The sequence below is a fragment of the Puma concolor genome, chromosome A1, assembly GCF_028749965.1.
Source record: "Puma concolor isolate L17-30 chromosome A1, mPumCon1.1.hap2, whole genome shotgun sequence".
Taxonomy (NCBI): Eukaryota; Metazoa; Chordata; class Mammalia; order Carnivora; family Felidae; genus Puma; species Puma concolor.
The window spans coordinates 80,177,855-80,191,995 of record NC_141667.1 but is presented as its reverse complement, the minus strand read 5'-3'; the positions used below and the strand labels follow the sequence as shown (position 1 = coordinate 80,191,995).

Here is a 14,141-nt window from a genome sequence, read left to right as displayed (position 1 = left end):
ATTAAGTCAGGGACTTCATTTCTGTTATTTTTATAGACTGTTATCTACTTCAACAGGACTAGAGAAACAATATGGAAACTAGTAGGTATCGAGGAAATACTTAAAACTAAGAAAATGAATTGGTGGCCAAAGGCAATGGCTCTCAAACTTTCTGGACTATGACTTATACGTTTTATATCATGATGCAGTGCACACATGCACATGCATGCACACATAGGCATAAAAGTGTGACGAACTACTACTGTACAAGAGGCACACTGTATTTTCTATTCTAGTTTACACTATCCTCTCTCACTAAAAAAAGAACTGTTCATAATCCTCTAACATGCTGCAACTTACTATTTAAAATATATTACCCTAGAACAATCATTTAAAAAATGAGAAGAGTTCGGCGTCAGGCTCTGTGCTGACAGCTCAGAGCCTGGAGCCTGCTCTGGATTCTCTGTCTCCCTCTCTCTCCGCCCTTCCCCTGCTCATGTTCTGTTTCTGTCTCAAAAATAAATAAAAATATTTTTAAAAAATTTTAAATGATAAGAGTTCATCTAGATAACTAAGATCAGACTACCTTTAAGTTCTTTAAAATTACATTGTATTAGAAACTGTTATCCAGCTTATCTTTCACTATAAGCCATCAGATAAATATTAAAGGTTTGAGAAAATATGGAATGTATCTATCCATCTGTATGGTTCTGAAAACCAACTAATTTCACTGTTTGTTAGACACTGAACATCAACCCAACAGTTCCTTTTAGCATTCTAAATTACAAAACCAAGTCAAAATTCTACTATAAACTCACAATACAGTATGCTTCTACCACCTGAAAGTTTCCAGTTGCATAAATAAGAATAAAACTGCTAGAAACAGATGCTAGGAAGGGTCACATTTAGCATCATTAATTGCAAAGATGACTAGGTTTAGTCATGTTGAATATCAGGTAAAGACAGTAAACTCAAGAGTTTCTCTAATAAATATTCAGGGAGACAGATGAGAAATAATGGCTACTATATATATTTGAAAGTTACTAAACAGTAGTTTCATAAAACACATAAAATCTGTTGTTAACATTAATGACATGACACAAATCTAATTCTGTAATTTATAACAAGTAGATAAAGCTTAACTGATGACATTTATGTTTTCCCCATTAAGTATTTCCTACCATAAATCTAATCTATGTAGAAATTATGACATTTCAAAATAAATGAGTGGGAGAATTTAGAAATTAAACTAGATTGCCCATGAGATGAAATGTGTTGAAGCTAGATGATGTGTACATGAGGGTTCATTTTACTACTGGTCACTACTTTTGCATATGCTTAAGATTACCCTCAACTTTTAAGTTAACAGTAATAATAAAATAAAATGACTATATTTAAAAGTTTAATTTTAAAGAGATTATCCAGGAACACCCTGGTGGCTCAGTCAGTTAAGCGTCTGACTCTTGATTTCAGCTCAGGTCATGAGATCAGCCCCACATCAGGCTCCACATGTATGAAGCCTGCTTCAGATTCTCTCTCTCCCTCTGCCCCTCTCCCTCACTGGCGTGAGCTCGCTTGCTCTCTCTCTCTCTCTCTCTCTCTCTCAAATATTAAAGAAATAAACATTCAAGAGATTATCCATTTGACTAATTTGTTTTAAAAAAGATTTTCGAGGGGCGCCTGGGTGGCGCAGTCGGTTAAGCGTCCGACTTCAGCCAGGTCACGATCTCGCGGTCCGTGAGTTCGAGCCCCGCGTCAGGCTCTGGGCTGATGGCTCGGAGCCTGGAGCCTGTTTCCGATGCTGTGTCTCCCTCTCTCTCTGCCCCTCCCCCGTTCATGCTCTGTTTCTCTCTGTCCCAAAAATAAATAAAAAAAACGTTGAAAAAAAAAAAATTAAAAAAGATTTTCGAGGGGCTCCTGGGTGGCTCAGCCGGTTGAGCCTCCAATTTCAGCTAAGGTCATGATCTCATGGTCATGAGTTCAAGCCCCAAGCTTGGCTCTGAGCAGACACCTCAGAGCCTGGAGCTTACTTCAGATTCTGTCTCCCTCTCTCTCTTCCCCTCCCCCACTCACTCACACTCTCTCTCTCTCAAAAATAAATAACCATTAAAAAAATTAAAAAAGAAAGATTTTTGAAACATGTATTGTATATACTTTTTATTACTTTAATGAATACTACTACAAAAACTAAGTTCCCAGCACTATATGCTTTACTAACAAAGTTATTTATAGTATTTCATCACTCTGCAGATACCCATGGGAGTGTACTGCACACAACAGAAACCTCCACTTACTGTGAACCATTCAATTAAAAAAAATTTTTTAAGCAAAATCACCATAGTATAACATGACTAAGACAAACTACCAAACCCTAAGTCAATCCTTTGCTATAAAATACATACAAAAACGGTAATAAAGAAATTTACATTTTTTGTACTCATGTACAACTAATTGTAATTCTTATAAAATTTCCTTTCATATACTTATTACTTCAGGATTTACTCATTTAGAAATGGGAATATTGTAGTAGTTTGCATCAAATGGCAATAATCATATTATAATCTACTTCAAGCACAAAAATAATGGTCTCCTTTGAAGGAATTTAGACTGCAACTCCACTCTTCTCCAATGGCCCCATTTCTTTACATAATAGCTCTCCAGCACAGTATTTACTGCCATCTAACCAATCATTTTCCTGGGTATAAAAATTTCTCTTTGCTTTTTGCCTAAGCCTGTCAATATACCTCACCATCATAAAAGCCCCATTATCAAGACTTTTAACATATAAAATCTAAGATCATCAGGATTTTACATGATCTCTTTAAAAAACAACAATAAAAAATTTCATTCTGACATTGGGCTTGATGTAGAAACTAACCATTTGTCTTACAATTAAACTTCTCTGTCTCCTACCTTCAAATTGATGCACGCTCTCATTCTGTTTGTATCGACTATAACCACCTGACACTGCCAATACTTGACTTAGGGGCACCTGGGTGGCTCAGTTGGTTAGGCATCCGACTCTTGGTTTCATCTTAGGTCATGATCTCACGGTTCATGAGTTCAAGCCTTGTGGTGGGCTCTACACTGGCAGCACAGAGCCTGCTTGGAATTCTCTTTCTCTCCCTCTTGAAAGAAAAAAAGAAAAAAGAAAAAGAAAGGAAGGAGGGAGGGAGAGAAAGGAAGGAGGGATGGAGGGAGGGAAAGAAGGGGGGAGGAGGAGGGGGAGAGAGGGAGGGAAGGAGCTCCCCACTATTTTTGTGCCTTATGGCTCATCTCCGAGAGTTACTGTAGACATTGGATGCCAGAAACCAGTACTGTTTAGACAAAACTTTCCATGTCTTTGTACTTTAATCTCAATGATAACTTAGATCTCAATACATCCACACCAAAGAACTTTCAAATACAGTTTACAATTTACTTAAAGTTGACTAAGTAATCACCTCCTATCACAGTGACAGATAATATATCCTTAATTATAAACAGCAATTTTCTCAGTCATTCATACATTAAGAACTTGATTCTGGTACAATAAATTTCTAGACTATCTCCTTAAACCAGTGGTTCTGACCAGTCTATTCACATGAGCGATTTTCTCTCAGTACATGATGCATTTGGGGCTCCTGTGTGGCTCAGCTGGTTAAGCGTCTGACTCTTGATTTCGGCTCAGGTTATGATCTCAAGGTTGTGAGACCAAGCCCATGTCTGCCTTCCAGTTGAGCGTGGAGCCTGTTTGGGATTTTCTCTCTCTCTCTCTCTCTTGCTCTCTCTCTCTCTCCTTCTCTCCCTCCCTCCCCTGCTGGCACTTATTTGCAGGCACACATGTGCTCTCTCTCTCTCTTCAAATAAACATTTAAAAAAATACACGTTGCATTTATTCAGCTATACTTCTTTTCTCTCCTTCCTTCATTTGGGACTAAACGTCAGAGTAAAGAACTGCAAAGGTAGCAGGTCCAACACATTCTCTTTATTAGGAACTTATACTTCTTTATTGGGGGACTATGACCTCTGCAAAAACTTTCCTCTCCATCCCACTACTGAATATATACCATTTGTTCTCCCTTTCTTTCCAAACTACATCATTTCTTATCATCAAGATTACAAAAGTTGAAGAGCTCCATGAAAACTTTCCCTATAGCCTATTATTTACTCCAGTAATTCCATTTTCTTTCACTTCACTTGTATACCTATATGTTCCATGAATTTGAGTGTATTCACTTCACTGTGCCTTAATACCTAGCTATTCCATTATCACCTCTAAATCATAATAATCTTTCTTCAAGTTAATTTATAATTTTTAAATATGGCAAGATACTGAATGATTCCAGATAAATAGCTTCTCCTATATGCACATGAACTTAATATGCATACAAATCTTCTGGGAATCTTGTTAAAATGAAAATTCTGATTCAGTATATCTGGGACACAGGAGAACTTTTAGGGTGAAAAAATCATTCTGTATAGTAACGGGGTGGAGGATAAATGATTCTGTGCATTTGTCAAAACTCATAAAACTGTACATCACAGAGAAAATGTAATATATGCAAATTAAAAAAAAATCAACCCATGTGACTGACGAACACAGAATGGAATGTAAACTGTGCCAAATGAATCTAACTTTATTACAAATTTATGACAACCACACTGAAGGGGGTGGGAGGAAGAAGCTAACTTTAGTAACTTTAGAAAACAGTGTTTTGACTAGAAACTGTAAAGCTAAATATATTACCAACTGTGTAAATACGATACATAAACACTGTATTCTAGCTGATAATTTTTTTCTTCTGGGAGTATGGCCTAAAAATTCTGAAACTGCTTTACCTGTATATGAGCTTGAAGTGCATGATGGGATGGTGGATGGTAGGAGCCAGCTTTCTCTCTGAAGGAGATTGAAGTTATAAAGGAGCAAGAAAGGAAGGTTAGGATGAATCCTGTAGTATAGAATTAGAGTTGGAGACATCAGTACGAACTCATGTTTACCTTAACATGCATACTGATAGACACTGAAACTACAGATAGGCAGATATAGGTAGTTTAGTATACATACATATACTACATAGCTCTGTCTGCTTTTTCCACTGAGAGGACCTGGAAGCAGTGATAACTGCATAGTAACGAGCATACCTAGCACCCAAACCTTGGTTTCTAATACCCTTGTCTCCAACAAAAGGATCCAGAGCTCTTTGGAAAACTGGCTGGTTCTAGGGCAAAAGGATAGAAGTATGTAACAAGGATACAGTGGCTAACTTGAAAGTCAGTTCCCAATGGGCAAGGCTAGAATAACCTGAGCAACAGAATAAATAATTTACTGGATTATAATCCAAAGTATAAAATACATATACATGAAAGTCCAGGCTCATATAAATGACTGAATAAATCAAAGAGAAGAGTTCTTTACAGAAGAATTCTATTTAATATATGTAGATAGTCCCTCCCTGCAGGAGATGGAACTTAATTCCAACCTTCCCCCCAGCCATGTGAGAGACGGCTGGACATATAGTACCTTGCTTCCAAAGAATACAGTATGGAAGGAAAAAAACAGTAACTTTAACTGGAGAAGTATGGCAAATATTACATTGGCTAAGTGATGAAGGTTAACATCATCAGTAATATCATGTGGCTATTAATGCTTCCCATACTATGTGACTAGAAGAGCACTTCATCTCTGTGATATTCTTTCTAAAAACTGATAACCCCGGTTTACCCTAATAAAACATCAGAAAAATTTAAATTGGGGGATATTCTATAGGATACCTGGCCAGCACTTATCAAGACTGTTAAGGATATCAAGGAAAGACACAAACTCTCACAGACCAGAGGATACTGGGGACAGTTGACAACTAAATGCAACATGGTACCCTGGATTGAATCCTGGAACAGAAGTGGCATTGATGGAAAAACCAATGAAATCCAAGTAAAGTGTGGAATTTAGTTAGTAGTTTTTTAAAAAAGATTTTTAAAAACGGCTAAAAATCTGGTTTCCCCTTCTGGAGAGTAGGAATCATAATACTGCATACATCACAGGAATTTTATGAGAATGAACTATGATAAATTCATGTAATACACTGTGCACTATGTGCACCATGCCTGCCTCAGTAAGAATAAGAGCTCAATAATTACTGCATGCCATTAATATTGTTTCAAGAGATATGAAATGTATTCAACCTCTTGCTGGCATGGGCCATGACACCATCTTTTGGGGGTTCCGGGGGAGGGGGGGGCAGAAAGCATGTGTAATAACAAGTTCAATAACAAAAAAAATAGCAAGGCACTGAATGACTCCAGGCAAAAAGCTTCATCTACATACATATGAATTTAATACGAACACGTTATCACTTGCGAATCTTGTTAAAATGAAGATTCTGATTCAGGAGGGCTGAGGGTGGGGATGGGGGAAGGCCAAGGTTGTACATTTCAAACAAGCTCCCAGGTGATGCTACTGGTCCAAGGACCACAACTGGAGCTTTAACTTTTCTATTTATGTATTTTTTTTTAATTTTCTGTAAAAAAGGTAAGAAAATTTTTTCCATCTATTCTTTATCTCTTCACTACAAAGAAATACTCTTTATTTTTAAATACAGAACTGTACCAGATATAACCTACCAGTCACCAAGTCCTTAAACAAACAACTATGTAAACAGTATAAGAAGGGGCAATTACAAATTAATGTCTGTCTCCACACTATCTCATGCCTATGCAGATAAAAGTAATGTATTTGAAAGTCAAATCATATACAGTTGTCTTATCCTTACCAGTTATAAGTAAACACTTTATCGTCATCTAGATTAACAACCATCCTAGGAAACACTATGAAAAATTTAATTCAATAAATTCTACTTAGAAAGAGAGTAACCTATTGCTGAAGCTCCTGGATAATGGTTTATTGAATTTTCAAAATGTAAGAAATGATCATAGATTAAGTAGCACATACAGAATATTTGAGGAAAGAAAAAACTAACAGGAAAAGATGAAGACAGTATATACAGAGCTGAAAAACAGGGATTAACAGAATATGGCATAAAAGAGCTGTACTTTCCTGCGAATAATGACATCATGGGAAAATGTTTCTTAGCACAACCTTTTGAAATTTATGAATGAACTGAGGGGCTCCTAGGTGGCTCAGTCAGTTAAGTGCACACCTCGTGATGTCGGCTCAGGTCAAGATCTCAAGGTCAGTGGGATCCAGCCCCATGTGGGCTCTGCAGTGACACTGCAGACCCTGCTTGGGATTCTCTCTCTCTCTCTCTCTCTCTCTCTCTCTCTCTCTCTCTCTCCCCCCCTCTCTCTCTCTGCCCCTCCTCCACTTGCTCTCTTTCTGTCCCAAAGTAAATAAACATTAAAAAAAAATTAAGAATGAATTCTTTTTTAAAACGGAGATAAATGCAAAGAAACTTAGAAAATACCATTTTTACTAGTATTGTCTTTAAAAATTATTCAAATTTACTTAGTGAAAAAAACTGTTTTGATGGAAGAAAACTTTCTGGAATGTGTGTACATAAATGCAATGTTTCCAAAAATGGTATACCACAATAGTTTTCAACAAGACACTAACAAATAAATATATGGTAAAAAAACCAACATGGCCTGTGTCTAAGTTAACTTTAACTTGGGTGTTCCTTAAATTTAACAGGTCCTAGGGGTGCCTAGGTGGCTCAGTAGGTTAAGCCTCTGACTTTGGCTCAGGTCATGATCTCCAGGTTCTGGAGTTTGGCCCCCGCACCGGGCAGGCTGCATGCTGATAGCTCAGAGCCTGGAGCCTGCTTAGAATTCTGCGTCTCCCTCTTTCTCTGCCCCTCCCCCGTCATGCTCTCTCTCTTCTTCAAAAATAAATAAACATCAAAAAAAAAAATTAACAGGTCCTTTAGACTACAGGGCTTCTGAAAGTCTTTTAAAAAGCCTCTTAAGAACTGTGAGTTTCTACAAAAGGAGATTTTCAGTTGGAAACTTTTCATTGATAGTATTTCCTACTTAACAGTTATACAAAACACTTTAAAAGTTGATAAAGCTCAATTGCCAGACATACATTAAGTGTAAATGCTTAAGACCACTGTAGCACATCACCAACAATTTCCCTCACTCTAAAAATTTTTCAAGAGCATAGTTTGCTAATCAAAGTGATTCAAATACATAATCAAATTTACATGAACAATTCTAGATTATTAAAAATTTAATCTGCAGGCCAAGGAGAGAAATTCTTCTGAGGATTAAGCATGTAGTAATCATCTAAAAATTAGCAAAATGTGACTATATATTTCTGGTCTTCATCCACAAATCTATTTCTGGATTAAATCATCATTCAAGAGAACTTTAAAATAAAAAGTCTAACTAGGATTTGGAAAACCTGGGGGGGGGGGCGGGAGGGATTTTTTTGTTTTGTTTTTTCTCAAATCCACACAGCTGGGAATTGATGCTTTGAAATCTTCCAATATCATCTGTAGAAAGCTTAACTTCAGTTATATAATAAACTTTATGCTGAGTTTAAACTGATGTGCAGGTGCATCCTGACCCACATTTCTTAGTAAATAAGTTTCAAAATTGTCAGTTATAGCATAGCCAAAGAGACATCTTCCTGTGTATTCTTCCTCCTTTCAGTCAATGGTCATAGATACCTTTCCACATGACAAGAATAAAAAAAACTTTCAGTAGAAAGCTAATTATACCAACCAAAATTGTCAAATGGCTACTTGCTTAATTTTATTTCATGAAACAAATGGAACCTCCACAAAGAAAAAAAAAAATCTAAAGCACAAGTACATTTAAAACTTCTAGCTAATAAAAATCAAATTTTACCTTAAAAACTATTTACAATGTATATCAACTTTAAAAGCAGAGTGTATTTCTCCTCTTTCAACCCTATATTAATATTCATAATTACATTTTGTTTCTGCAAGAAATCCCCCTACATATAAATTCATATCCTCACTCTTAACTAGGCACAATCTCCCTTCTCTGTACTGCCTTAATATAAAAACTTTTTTTCTGGGGTGAGGGGTGATGGTGACTGAGGGTTGGTAACAATGACACTAGAGCAAAGGAAAAGGATAGCATAACACCAATAAGGAAGAAAATGAAAGCAAATTAGAAGCAGGTCTCCCTCCTTCTGATAAACACCAAGGCAGTTGCAAGAACAAGATAACTTGCTTCCCAGAAGCACATAAAACTTATACACTAGAAATAATGACTCAGAATAATTAGAGAATATGATTTGCAATTATTTTAAATAAGTATACATATAAAAGATTGCTTTAAGTGAATCTGATTTCACAGGGTTTTTTTTTCACTTTATACTACCAAATCTGACTTACCACTACTCCTTTTTTGCTTTGGATATGGCAGCAAAATACATAAAACATGATTGGAGCAATAAGGGCTCACAGCGTAAAAGCACAAGATCTATCTGAATACTCAACTATAAGATTTACTCTCACGAGTCTTATTTCCTATTTTGTGAGTAGTTTATTAAATTCCTGGGTATTCTCTAGATATTTTTGTTAACCATTTCATTGCTCACTGATGAATAAAAGAATGTGGACAAGGTGACTCTTCTAATCACTTAATACAGTCAATACAGCTATAGAGATATGAATCAAAGATGAGATTCACAACTCTTATAATTTAACCTCTCAACTCTGGTGATTCTGGAACTCCGTTGTCTGATACGTTATTATACTTTGTAAATTAAGTGGTAGGATGAAACTTCAAAATCATTTAAGTCTTTTTTTTTTTTACAGTTGAGAAAGAAGTTAACACAGAGCTGTCAACTCAGGTTTTGTAATGTTGATACCATACCTATTCAACTAAATAATGCTGCTTTCCATAGCTGCTCTTTTTTCTCTATGATGTTCTTGTTATCTAAATAGTCTGCCTGTGAAAGCTGATAAACCCTACCTAACATGACCAGAAAATACCAAGTTTCAAGTCAAATACTTATACCACTGCTTCATTTTCTCATTTTCTATCCAACATTTTTTCTGAAACCCTCCCAACTGCCAAAACTTTCCTGTTTCTTGTCCATCACATTTCTCCACTACTGTAATTTAACGTTCCAGTTATGTAGTATCCTATGGTACATAAAACATGATGCTAATTATAATAAGCAAATATTGAGTGCTCATTATATCGGGAACTATTTTAAGACCTGTACATAGAACACCTCACTTATTCTCAATTTTAAATAAAATAAACAATATTGTAATACCCATCTGTAAGTGAAAAATCAAAACCTCAGAGGTAACATAATTTTCCCTGACACTGCTAATAAGGAGAACTGGGAAAAGTAATCAGGTAGTCTGACTCTAATGCTCACATTCCTGATCTCTACTGATAAGTACACATAACTATGTGGGCTGTATCAATGTGCAGATAACTCAAAATTAGGGGGCTACAGAAGAATTTAAAGAGTCTTTGTATTTAAGAGGTTTCTTACACATTCAAACAGCTTAGTATGGCTTATTCCCATTAACTATATCTTCTTTGCAAAGACATGGCCCAAGTTACTCATTCGTATATAATTAAAACTCAAATTTAAAAAGAAAATAGAGGAGAAAAAGGGTTGCAACAATACTTTAACAGATGTCCAGAATGGTGCTGCCCAAAAGAACTTTTGCAGTGAGGGAAAGGTTTTCTATGTGCACAATACACCATGGTAGCCATTAACCACATATGGCTTTAAGCACTTGAATTGTGTTGAGCATGACTGTGTAAATGAATTTTGAATATTCTGTAATTTTAAATAGTTTAAATTTAAATAGCAATATGTGGCTAGTGGCTCCTATACTGGACAGGACAGGTATAGAAAACAAAATCCTGGGAAAAAGTAAGTAAAGAACTTCTTGCTGCCTTTATTTGGAGAGTGCACTAATAGGCAAATCAATTTAAATGTTTCTTTTTACTTGCTCTAGTTCATTAATTGACCCAAACAATATAAACCACCAAAGAGATTTAAGTCACCTAAACTTTCTGTATTTAAATTCTTCTTTGTACATCTCAATGAAAAAAAAAAAAAAATGAAAACCTGTATTATCGACAAAGCGTATGAGAAACTTTTAACTGTTTGGATAACTAAGAGGAAGAATTTGATCTGAAAACTCTGCCACCTATTAGGAAAACTAAAGAGTCACACAAGTTTACATTCTCTTCATAATACATACTTGATAATAAAGTGCTTACCTTGATTCTCCACTACTGTTTCTAACACTTTCTTCATCGCTGTGTCCATTCATTGTAAATATCAAGAAGTTTTAAAATAAAACACAACTCTTCCCAGTTAAAAAGATGAATACAAATATGAACTCCTTAAACATCAAAAATTCACAGATGAATTCTTTCCAACATTCACAGGCTTCCTGGGGCCGTTCTGATTCACCTAAAAAAAAATATTAAGAAAGTTAAGAAAATATCCTGTAGAAAAAAAGATAAATCCATCTATTTAGAACTTATACAAATCTACCTAGGCCAATTAAATCAGAGATGGTAAGGAAGGAGTAGGAGTCTTTCACTCAAAATGCTTAGGCTTCTACTAACTACACTCCTGCCTACTTACTAGAATTTAGCACACTATTGCTTATTTTTGACAGACGAAATTAAAATATTTGTGGAATGACAAAACTTTTAGACTAAAACTGTGTGTCAATACACATATATAGACATTACAGATAAACAGATAACTAAAACAAAGTGGTAGTACATAACCTATACATACATGTATATGTTTCCCAAGAACCGAAAATGAAGTCTTAATGGATACTTGGTCAAACAAATGAAGGGGGAAAAACTTAATCAAGCACTAATTCCTATTATCAAGAACTTCTTGTACTTGAGTGAGAAAAAGTTTTGAAAATACTCACATTAAGAACAGAATAAAAGGGTATCACATAATCTTAGCGAAAAATGTATAGGTCAAAACAATTGTGTTCTTTCACAGGTAAACCGAGAGTGGAGTGATAAAATTTAAATAATATTTATCCAGTTTGGGCTTGCAGGGTTCCATTCAAAAACAACAACAAAAAAGGTAATATACACTAGGATTATTTAAGAAAAGGGGCTTGGGGTAGAAATCATGAGCCAAGACACAGCATTTCCACCTTTCAAGATTTCAGCACAACAGTGGAGAGTCACCTACAAGCCATCCACGAATAAACAAAGGAGATCTCTGGCAGGGGAGGGAGAGGAAGAAGCGGGGGAAGGAGACGTCAGATCCTTCCCCAGCCAGAAAGTACCGAGACAGGCGACTGAAAGCAGAGCTGTCCGCCGACCTCAGCAAAGAGAATTTACTCCTACGATTATTTCCACTCCACAAAAAAGAGGGGGAAAATATGCTGTTGCCAACTCAATCAGAGCAAACTCTGCATCTTCACTGGGATTGTAATTCTCCAGAGACTACAGTCCAGTAGACTCTTTGCAAGAACTGGTCATCCAAAAAGTAACCATTCCACGCAACATTTATTCTTAACGCTAAATATTAATTCCAACTAGTCAAAGAGCTTTACACCATTAAACAATTAGGTCTTAAAAATCTAGCTACTTAATAAACCGCCTCTCTTTCTCGAAAGTCTCTCTTCATCGAGAAAGTTCACTCATCTTTTCGTTATTTCCTTTTCACCTTCCTTTCGCCCCTCAAAATGGCTTTCTCCGTACATTGTAACTTCCTTCCCCCCCCCTCATCTTCCCTGTCGGAGTAAGTCCTCTTTCTGAGACCCTTCTCACAACCTTAAGTTGTGAAGCTCCAAGCGCACGCAGCTCTCTGGTGCCTTTCACGCGTCTTAACAATGACTCTTCCCTAAGTGGCTAAACCTCTTCAATCTTCCTTCTCTGCGCCCCGTCTTTTCACAGTTGCTTCACTCCTGCGAAGTTTTCAAAGCGGTACTCGAAAGGAGGTTGGAAACCTTCCCCCTCCCTCATCTATACTTCGCAGCTTCGCTTCAAGCAGCCTCCCAACCAGACGCACACGACCCCACTCCAGCCCCGTCCTTCTCTGGGCCTTCATCCCGGTCCCAGAGTCTCTCTTCCCGCCTCAAACTTCCCGCAGACCCGCCCCGCGCCCTCCCGGGCTCGCCCGGGCCGCCGCCCCCTCCCCCTCCCCGCCGCTCCCCACGTGCTGGGAGCCCGTGTCGCGGCGGGACCAACGCACCGGGCAAGTGCTTGCCGCTCGAGCCTTGCAGCTCTCCCCTCGCGGCCCGGCCAGCCCCAAGCCGAGGAGGCCCGGGCTCGACTGCCCAGCTGCCCGCCCGTCCTGCGCTAGGATGCGCTCCTCGGCGCCGGCCTGCGCTCACCACTCACACGCCCCCTGTGCTCCGAGCCCGTCAGCCACCGCCGGCCCTCGCAGAGCGGCCCGGCCTTCGCCCGGCGCCCGGCCGCTGGGCCGCCGCCCGGGCACCGCGCCGCCCCCGCCCTCCGCCTGGCCGGCTCCCGTCCTCCCCGCCACATCCTGACCCGCCCGCCACCCCCTTTCTTACCGGCGGGCGTGCAGGCTTCGCGGGGCGGAGAGAGCCCACTCGGATCAGCGGCCTCCCCCGCGCCCGGGCCCGCGTCTCCGCCGCCGAGTGAGTCCTCGGGCTCCGGGCGTCTCGGGGTAAGCCGGAGTCCGCGAGGGGGAGGGGGAAGGGGAAGGACGCGGAGGGGAAGGGGAAGCCCCGGGCCGCGGCACCAACGCGCGATCCCCTGCGGAGCGGATCCAACAATCAATTCATTATTGAAGCACCAACGGCGAAGGCAGCAAAAGCGAGAAGTAACGAGCCGTCGTCGTCGCCGCGGCCACGCGCGCGCACCCGCTCCCGCCGCTTATCGGCTCCCGGCAGCCGCCATGACGCCGAGAGAGCGAGCGCAACCGTCTCCGTCGTAGCCGCCTCCGCCGCCACCACCACCGAGGTCGTCGTCGCCTCCGCCTCCCGCGCGACGTAAGCGCCTCTGCTCACTCCCCTTCCCCACTCGGCGCGAGGCGGGCCGGCGGGCGAACGGGCGCGCGCACGCCAAACACCTCCGGCTGGCGCGCGGACGGTGGGAGGGGCTACGTTGTGGAGCCGTGGGGTGTAGAAGGAAAGCTATTGGTGCTGAGGCGGACGGAGAGTGAGGCGCGCACGCTCACGGTTGGGGGCGCGCACGCCGGCCTCGCGGAGGCCGCAGGACTCTGGCCACGGCCGTGGGCTGCTGATCCTTGCTCCGGC

The 14,141-nt window shown here is 39.6% G+C and overlaps 1 protein-coding gene across 3 annotated transcripts in view; it reads right to left on the bottom strand.

Moving 5' to 3' along the window:
* The window catches only part of CHD1 (chromodomain helicase DNA binding protein 1), a 77,474-nt gene extending 63,551 nt beyond the window's left edge, over positions 1-13,923 (bottom strand). For 2 of the 3 annotated variants that reach the window (XM_086691934.1, XM_086692068.1), the window contains exons 1-3: positions 13,434-13,923; positions 11,149-11,344; positions 4,801-4,858 (exon numbers count right to left, since the gene is read on the bottom strand). In XM_086691934.1, the coding sequence (XP_086548060.1) occupies positions 4,801-4,858; positions 11,149-11,197 (107 nt within the window). In that variant the 5' untranslated portion in view covers positions 11,198-11,344; positions 13,434-13,923. The remainder of the gene's footprint in view (positions 1-4,800; positions 4,859-11,148; positions 11,345-13,433) is intronic. The other variant, XM_086692006.1, reaches the window with a different exon arrangement.
* Between the last annotated feature and the right edge of the window lie 218 nt (positions 13,924-14,141).